Raw genomic sequence first — 9,805 nt, 5'->3', positions numbered from 1 at the left:
ACTGAATTTAACATGACAATAAAGCAGGTGTGGTATTGGGACTTGTTTTTAAGACTTTAAAATGTTTAAGACTCTTTAAAAAATTGACATCACACAATGACAATTTGAAAAAAAATACTTTTTGTCTCCTTACTCCCATTACTTTCAGTGTGAAATGACAATGACCTTGAATTCATACAGGTTTAGTTTGTGGGTATAGGTTGCCTGATAGTTGTCAAACAGCCGTCATCCACTCACTCTAGATACTCTAGCACCATATTTCACCCTGAACAATGCCCATTAAATTAGCAAAAAAGAAATAGAGAGAGAAATAAAATATTGCAGATTAAATACTTTCATAAATAACTCAACCTTTATTTACTTACACCTGGTAAAAGGATGGACATGTCCACTGTGATCTGAGAGGACCAGAAGGTGTTCGAGGAGGCTGTTTCATCTGTGGTGTCTGCAGCGGTGGAGAACCTGGATGGGGGAAGGGTGGAGAATATGGCTGGGGAGAAAGACAACACAGGAGGTGGCAACATCAGGTTGGCCTAAGAGGATGTTTTTGAAGCACTGCCTGGACAAGAGGTTTATGCTCAGGGCCTCAGTTTTCAAACTGCAGGAGGTCAAGACTTGAAACTGGTGTGATTAGAGATTATGAGACCTGCATGTCTGCCATACCTCATCATAAACTACCTGCACCCACACCTGCAGCAGAGGAGGAGGAAGCACAAGAGCGAAGGACATGGCTCAGAGGAATGGAGGGAACAGCAGGTCTGATTATTTTAAAGATTATTTTAAAAGATCTTTCTTCACGAGGATCCTCTGTAAGTTTAGCTGTAGCCAGTCTTGAGTAGTCCAAGTTATAATAAGGCTAGGGTAAGAACATAAACCTGTTGATTCTTGTATTACTGGATTTTTCTTTTTTAGCATTCAATCCGGTGTTGGTTTTTGCTTCTGCTTTAACTGGATAAAGCATATAATCTGTAATTACAGTAAAATTAAATTTCAGGGTTTTCATCTAACGCAGGTCCATAGATATTTGCTTCTGGACTGCAAATTAATATTCCCTTGGTGGCAAATGCATATTGGCAGCACTCACACACACTTGTATCTCTTGATCTTTTATTCATTGTGCAAAGGAAATTGTGAAAGATCGTGATCCGTTCTGGGTAAGCTGTCCCTCTTGAGTGTACATCATTGTTCACTCACTTCCTGTCTTATTCATCACATCAGGTCTTACAATCAAGGATCAAATATACAAAAATGTTATTTTGATGTCTTTATTTGATGATTTTACGTTTTATTTTTTTTTTAACAACGATTTCAAGCTTTGCACAAAAAGATTCAGACCACAACAGCCTGTGCTCTGCTTTATATCTTGGCTGCGGGAGGAGCATAACATCACATATCAAATCCAGCCAATGACCACATACCAAATTACAAGATATTTTTTATTTTCTTACAAGACATCTGAGAGGAATTCAACTGGAGATCATGACAGTAAGTGGTGATAACTGATTTTCCCTGTGACCAGAAAGTCACATTTTCTCCATAGCAAGTCTTGTATTCTTCCCCCCAAAGCACATTTAGTAGTTAGGCCACCCAAGAGAATCAAAATCAAACTTATCAGTGAAATAAAACCTGTGAGAAAACAGTGACACCATAAGAGTGCTCAGCCAAACCCATCAAATGAAGATACAATAACATTGTAAATAATAATGTTAATAATAATAATAATAATAATAATAATAATAATAATAATAATAATAAGTGTTTAACATTTTCTTTCCAAACAGAAAAATAAATTCCTTTGGTCAAGTAAAAAACAAAATGAAAATAACAGTGAACTCTTCTTTGCACCAGTCTTATGTCCCTCGCGTTTCTTTTTCTACAGTCAACCAGGTTCTTGAGGCTCTAAGGCTGCAAAGGAGGTGTCAAGGCAATATGGTTATGGTGCCCCTGGCGCTCCATGCTGCAGCATGCTGGGAGGAGGACTAGAGGAGTAGGAGAGGGGCAGAGGCATTGAAAGAGGACCAGGGTGTCCTCAGACAGCAGGTGAAGGTGCATCAGGGTCAGGCTCGTTGCTGTAGTTGTTGCTGTAGTGATTCCCACTAGGTGGGTGATTAGGCAGGATGTCCAGTTCATCCACTTGGGGGCCAGGGTGCATCACCACCAGCTGGTCCTGGGGGATGTCTGCTGCTGCTGCCGCCAGGTTAGTGATGGACTTGGACTTGACACACTGGAAGTCCACGTGGCGGCTTTTACCCTCTTCCTTTTCCCAGGACATGCGGATGAAGGGCCTCTGGACGTAGTTGTAAATGACCTCTGGACGACCTCCTGGTCGTTTTTTGACTTTCTCTTTATATGTAGGGTAGCCTGCCGAAGGGACAGTGAGGACAAATCATTAGCTCAGTTTGTATTAACAAGTCTTGTTCACCTATAACACAAACACACCAGAATCATGGGACAAGAGCTCATTAACCAGTAGGTGAAGTGCTCATTATACTAAAAGTAGTTCTGATATATATTTCCACGGTTACTAGGGTTGGGTTGAAGTTGCTTATTTACAAGTACATCATTTTGTTCATTTTCACCTTGTTTCTATTAACCGCTCAGTTTTACACAATAAATTGGTGAAGTGAAGCAGCAGCAGAAACGTATTGCAGTTTGGGTGGACATGTGATAAGCAAAGCATAAAAGCCTTTTTCTAGACATTAAAGAATCCATTCATATAACACACACACACACACACACACACACACACACACACACACACACACACACACACCAAACAGGGGCACAGCCAGACCAATTAAGTAGTTAACTGCTTTCAATGCCTATGTCCCTTCGATACTGCAATACATGAAACTAATGTGTTTTGTCTCACCATTATTTTGTATTTGATACAGTTTTGCCTAGACAAATGTTTTGTCTACTTCTGTCCTTCATAACTAACACCTATTAAATAGCATGCTGAAGCCAATCACACCATGAAACAAAGGATTTCAAACATCTGCATCTCAGCCGACATTGTTCTCAGTCATATCAAAATAACCCCCTCTGCCTGATGTCAGTTCCTCTCCTATCAATTTACAAGGACTTGTTTGTAGCAGGGTCTTATACTTCGTACTTACTTTGTCCCTGGTCACCCACTATACTATTAACTTGAATACTTTTATTCCGTATCACTGTGCCTTTTATTTGTTCAGGTCAGACACCAACTAACTGAAGCCTTTTTAATGCATTACCAGTTTTCCTGCCACACCCAATCTGCAACAAACTAACAGATCTGTTATATATATTTGTCATTTCCCTTTGCCTTTATTACTGTGTTTTCTGGATGACAGTTGTCACATGAAAGCCTTGCTGCCCCAAAATAAGCACTACTTTGAACATAGTGTTCTGTTCATACATTATGCACTGCTATTAATAAAACCTGTCTGAAGTTTTCCTGTCAGCCCCTCAAACTATGACTTGTCTGAAAAATACGCATTTCACTAAAAGCTTGCTCCACTGACAAGAGAGATTAAAAACATCACTATTTATCTTTAGAGAGTTCAACTTACCTTCAATGCCCAGTCTTATTTTCTTTAATCCTCTCTCCTTTAAAACTGATTTGGCAACATCTCGGTTCTCAATATACTTGAAAAATCTGTACAGTTTTGTGCTGTAGATGACTGCAAAGAGAAGAACCAAGACAACATTTCTTCATCACATATCTGTCTTTAGTATCTGCACAGACCTATGTGTCGGTACTAGTGTGTACTCACTCTGTGAATACTCTTCTCCCATTTGTGGCGGGTATTCTTCATCCCAGTCAACCACATCATCATCAGTAAGGACTACAATGTGACATTCCCTCTCTCCGCTCTGGGCACTGGCCACCATCAGAGGCAGAACCATTTCCTCCAGGTAAAACTCAAATTGTCGCCGAGCTCCGTCATTGGACAGCTCATGCATCAGGGCACCTGATAACAAAGGTTAGAAGATGTGAACAGATTCATAATGGCTCTCAGAACTGTCCACCATGAGTTCAACTTGTGTATAGCATGAAAACTTTTACCTACAATAGATTTGTGATTATGTGCTGTGTAAGGCTGTAGAGGGTGAAAGTCACAAGGCAGCTTCAAACTGCCACCTTTAATGAGTAACACTAACAACCTCAGTGCTCCAGAGGAAGTACTCACTAAGGTCTCTGCATTTGATGGTGCTGTAGTCGAAGGAGATGCATAGATAGTCACACGCCTCCCGCAACTCAGGGATGGAGATTCCATCAGGACAGCGGATTATCCCGGATTTGTAGTAATCCTGTCAATTAGACAGAAATCACACAGAAGGTAGTCATTTCACACAGTGTTAATCCATTAACTCATAATATAAAATATACATTTAAAAAAACATCAGGTGCCTACACTTGAACGCTCAAAGCTTTCAATTAAAAAACAAAACAAAACATAAAGGCAACTCTATAACAGTATCTTCCTTTGGTACAGGATTTTGACATCGAATAGATAGACTTGACAGGTTGCAGAACTTTGTCATTATTCAATCTGTCAAACTGTGATGGGTTCCCAGTAGGCCAGGGTTAACATGCAGTTAGCCAGGAAATAAGATGTAAGAGTTAACTGTTTTAAGACTGTTAATATGTAGAATATGTGTTGTGCGACACTAAATGTAAAAAGCAATGAAATGAAATGTAATGCAGCTGTCTATTTGTAATATTGTGCTGGAGTTGAATTTCTTTTTTTACCCTTTATGTATGTGAAACAGAGGAATCTGACAATAAAGTGTTACCTCATCTAATCATAATTAATCCAGAAGTCACCAACAGCAGCTTTTTCAGTAATTAGCGTGTCACTCACCCACTGTATCACAAAGTAAATTACATTTCCCTGCAGTTATCATATACAATCGGTTGCCAGTTTCTTAGATGCACCTAGCTAAACGTAATGCAGGCAACATACAAAAGCCATGTTATAAATCCCACCTTCATGAAGGTTATAATGCTCAGTTTCTGGCGACACTATCTTAGAGGGGTGTTGCTTTAGCTTTAGGGTCATTTTGGAGGCTGTAGTTTGTGGTGCTGGTGAACTGCTTTGTGTTATACTGTGAGGTGTTTCCATTTTTTAGTCTACCACCTCTGATATAAATAGAGAAAATGTTAGAGAGACACTGACCAGAATTGCTCGGAAAACAGTTGAGCTAATGCCCTCAGCCACCTCGTACTCCCCCTTCTCGTTGGGCCGTGTGAAGTTATGTTCTCTTCCAGATCCAAACATCCTGAAATAAAGCAGCTTTGGTTTATTCTCTGAATCACAGACTTTTATATCTACAATTACACACATATACATTTAATTCATTCATCACTGATTAGTAAAATACCTTCAGTTACTGTGGCTATTATGAGTAATAATGATGGTCAAAGTATATTGTACCTGCCCAACATGGTATTGGGTTGCGCAGTGAAGATGGAAGGATCTACTACAAAGCGTGTGTTGTCAACTATCAGAGTGACTCTTTCTGAGGTCCTCATGTTTCGGTTTCCGACAGTGGCACTCGCTCCTCCCTCCTTGGGATTCTCGTAGACAAAAATCATTTCTCCAACTCCCAAGCTTTTGAAGGTGCCTTCAGTACTGGACAGGCTGCTGTTGCGACTGCTCACCACCCCGCTGCTGCTGGAGCCGCTGGGAGAGACTCTCTGAGGTCGTGGACTACTGGGCCTCGATGACGGGCCACCATCACGTTCACGGTCTACACACAGACAGGCAGAACACCATCCCATCAGACACAAGTAAAAACTTAATTATTGACATACATTTTTCATGCTTGATTTGAAGGATTTTTTATATTCATGAGAAACACTCTTGAGCAACCAGATTTAGTACCATCTTTGGCATCCATTTGAATAATTGTCCATTGCTAGAAACATCTGATCTAAAACAAGCAGACTGGAAAGGGCCCTACTCAGAACATTTGTCGTGTATCCAAACCACAAGCTGTCTTGGTCTAAAACCAAACAGGTGGATTAGTGCTGACTTGATCCATTTACAGCCAAAAACAGCAGAGATATAAACCATGTCTGAGCTGTAAGTTGATAAATGCAGTCAGCTGTTCTCAACAGTAGCTGCCAAGAGCTGCAGACCTCTAACATGACATCCATATAAGCCCTCTATTCTTTCCATGCACACTCACCACTGTTGTGTTGGCGGGTGGGTGAGGTGACGTTGCGAATGCAGGGGGTGAGCTGGCCTTCTCTCTCATGTGAGGAGTCCCTGGAGCGATCGCTGGAGCGGCGGCGGTCACGTGAGCGGTCACAGCCTCCACTGGCACCATGCAGGCTCATCTTCCTCTGTTCTGCCTCCACTCGAGATGCTCGGGCCTGACTGCTGCTTTCCAAGACAAAAGCATACTTAACATTCCTCTCTCGTTCTCAAGGCCAGAGGATATTTTTATTTCATAGTTACACAGGCACACCCGCTCCTGGTGGACAAGACTCAAGAGCTTTACAGATGTTGTGCGCACTACGTCTGTGCACCTGTTAACACCACTGTGCAATTGCTAACGAAATCCAAGTATGGAAAAAAAATAACACATCTTACATACCAGAGCATGGGATAGATCTCCCTTTAACACTTTAACAGGGTTGTCACGATGTTTATCTTCATCCTCTGGTTTACACACAATTATTCTCAACAGTTAGGGGACTGTAAAACATTATGATTAATATAAATTACATTCACTCCAACAAGCTTAAATGAGGTCTTATGTAAACATGTGTAACAACCAGACCTACCACATTCTGTAAGTTTATAATAAGAGTATGACACACACTTAGAATGCAGCCACGTCATGTAGCCATCACCTTTTGATGTCTAATCTGAAACTAAACCAAAATCAGAGATGCCTGAGTTTTAACACACTTCTTGGGTGATCTAATCAAACCTTGTATGCACAGATATAGGAGGAAGTACAAGTGCGAAAAGATTGTGAAAGCAGCAGAAGACAGGATCGTTCATTTAATATTGGTTTCTGACAGGTCAAATCTGCTTACTGACAGAAAAAGTACAGTATCAGTACACAAGTTATCAAAAGGGAGAAAAGGAAGAGGCGATAGGCACAGCTGCAGGGTAACAATATGTAGTCAGTACAAACCCATCCACCGACCACAGACAAACACAGGAACACCCCCTTGGCATGTCCCAACGCACAAGTCTCAACTCTTCCTGCCTTCTCTATTCTGCCATTCTATCCGCCTTTCTATTGTTCCTTCAGTAGAAAAAGGAAACAAAAACAGAAATGCTACAGGAAAAGGACCTAGTTAACAGAGGAGAGAAATACTTTCCATAACCATAACTAACCTTGGGGTTTAGGATAACCACTCTGAGATGCATGTGGTGGTCATTGTTGGCTATGACTGACACAATGTGGAACATAAGACGTGATGTATTTTGCACATTGTTAAATCTCTGTTGTGTATAAAGTTATGTCAAACTTCAAACCCCTTGCACTTTAACAACAAACAATCCCTTGGTGCTTTTCAAAAACTACATTGCCATTTTGGAGAATAGTTCCTTTGTCAGTTACACAGATATTACGACATATTGTAGATAGTCATCTTGCAATGGATTGCCTACCACAGAACTGCCAGGAATATTACGCTGTCATTATTGTGGGTAGGTGTGGGCAATGTGGATAAACTCTTGTATCATGGTATGTGTAATTGTAGAGCGTGATGTCCATAAAAAGTTAACTTTCACAAACGCATCTAACACACCATATATAGTTAAATAAACCAAATGGGAATCTCTGTTTTTGGCTAATCCAAATTAAATACAAATATGAATTAATTGGCCATTCCATCAGATTCATCAGATTTACAAATATTACAAATATTGCCATTAAACAGTCCTGCTAATTAATCTGTAACGATACCCATAATGGCCTCATACAACCAGTGATATTAAAGGTAAAGTTACTTTAATACAAACTTTTGTCAAGTCTTTCACCATTGACAAATTCACATTGTCTCACTGTACATATTATCTTATACAGTGCCCTATTCTTCTTGTGGACATGATAGTATGGTATCATCTACTACTTGCTGAAATTAGCATTCATATTTTACTTTATACTAAGGTTACACCTATAACTTACTACATGACAGGAGCCATATACAACACACATAGATAATCTGATACCCAAATACAGATGCCTTATGTTTATCATCTGATATATGTGAAATAGCATTGAGAAATACCTAACCCTAACCCTATGCCGTATTGTCATTTGACATTTAAAGTGACAAATGTGTGGCTAACCTATAGTACAGCATCAGTCATGACCTTCTAACAGTGAGTGACACTAAATTGATGCTATGAACTTTTCCCAGGAGGTCTGACAGATTGTCAGCTGGCTCACCTCGAATGCCTGCAGAGTTTGCGAGGTCGGCTTGTTGCTTTTCGTTCCCAGTTTTCGGTGTCACTGGAGTTACTGTCATATGACTGCAGACGTTCTGCCATCACCCGTACAGGGGGGAGTCCAGTCTGGATCTTTCACCGTTCATAATCTGGCTAATGGCGAAATCAACAAGTCAGTACGATCCCCTGATCAGTCCCTAGCAAACCACGGGATAGCTGCTGTCAGCTAACACAATGGTTCGTCAGTGAGTTCACGTGTGTTGTCGACTTGAATGTAAACGAAGCCGGATAGCCGCGGTTGACGCTGACGTTAAATAGCTGGACGAGTCAGAACAACATCTTGTCAACGTTGCTGTCAGACTGAGTCAGCCTACGATTAGGTTAGCTAGCTTGCTGTGTTAGCATACCTAGCCAGCTAACATTAGCTGGCGTTGCTAGTGGTACGATAAAACACCATTAACACAATATTCTGAGACAGCCGTGTGGCTTGTGAAGATGTCCCAACAGTACTGACATAACGGCTGTCATATTCTAGGCAGTAATGGCAAAATATAAAAAATAGCTACCCAGTTGGCTACGTTTTCCGCAGTAGTGTAATTCCAATCGCTCACCAGCTAACCAGCCATCTCCTTTCAAAACACTCACCCAGCGTACGTCCAACGTGACGACCGTTAGTGGCTCGACGTGCTGACGCACACAAAGCTAGAAATTATGGTTATTGCTAAACTTGCTAATTTCATTAGTTTTTTTCTGAAAGATGATTTGGATTTGAAAATTAAAATGTTTTGAAGGTGTTCAATTTGTTTTCAACAGCTGATCGTACGATTTTTACTTTTTTCCTAAAAAGGGAATCGAGCGTTGACTGACTCTGGCAAGTCTCGCGACATGTTGCGTGTGCGACATATTTTTCTTTTTTTCTTTTTTTCTTTTGCTCACTTTACTAAAAATATGAATGACTGCCTCACAGTTTGTAAACTTTTCTACAAAAAAAACGTTTTTAGAAATGTAAGTGCACACAAAAGCATATTCAATATAAACATGAGGGAATAAAATACCTGGGATATAAACAGTCATAGAGAAAATGAAAAGTAAGCAAAGGAAAATTATAAATTAGACAAAATAAATAATCACATTGTATTACAAGCCTTTTTGTTTGAAGATTCAACAGTTCTAAAGTTCTTATTTCTTGTGTAAAACAAAAAAAGTAGATAGTAGAAAAAGTAAGTTTGGATCAAATTAAAGATAACAATTACATTTAAAAGGAAAATTAGCTTTTCTTTAGATCAGGGAAAATTGTGGAATCTGAACGGCACATTATGGTAATAAAGATATCATATTAGGTAATAGTAGTATTATAAAAAATGAGTCAAGCAACATCTTGCCAAAATGTTAATGTGGGAGAA

General features: G+C 40.0%; 1 protein-coding gene across 4 annotated transcripts; it reads right to left on the bottom strand.

The window, feature by feature from the left end:
• Nucleotides 1–1,422: 1,422 nt before the first annotated feature.
• On the bottom strand, nt 1,423–9,026 carry btbd10b (BTB (POZ) domain containing 10b). Of its 4 annotated transcripts, none has more exons than XM_070931180.1 (9): nt 8,969–9,006; nt 8,404–8,555; nt 6,178–6,374; nt 5,421–5,736; nt 5,163–5,265; nt 4,173–4,293; nt 3,756–3,953; nt 3,552–3,662; nt 1,423–2,361 (listed from the first exon to the last, which is right to left on the bottom strand). In XM_070931180.1, the coding sequence occupies exons 2-9, from the start codon at nt 8,502–8,504 to the stop codon at nt 2,030–2,032; spliced, it is 1,479 nt and encodes a 492-aa protein (XP_070787281.1). In that variant the 5' UTR covers nt 8,505–8,555; nt 8,969–9,006; the 3' UTR covers nt 1,423–2,029. The 4 variants fall into 4 exon arrangements, with proteins under 4 accessions (XP_070787281.1, XP_070787279.1, XP_070787283.1 ...); XM_070931178.1 differs by having other exon boundaries at nt 6,178–6,371; XM_070931182.1 differs by lacking the exon at nt 8,404–8,555 and having other exon boundaries at nt 8,969–9,026.
• Between the last annotated feature and the right edge of the window lie 779 nt (nt 9,027–9,805).

Source organism: Enoplosus armatus, chromosome 1 (genome assembly GCF_043641665.1).
Source record: "Enoplosus armatus isolate fEnoArm2 chromosome 1, fEnoArm2.hap1, whole genome shotgun sequence".
In the NCBI taxonomy this organism is placed as follows: Eukaryota; Metazoa; Chordata; class Actinopteri; order Centrarchiformes; family Enoplosidae; genus Enoplosus; species Enoplosus armatus.
Note: the sequence above shows the minus strand (reverse complement) of the source record. Positions and strands in the feature narration are given on the sequence as shown.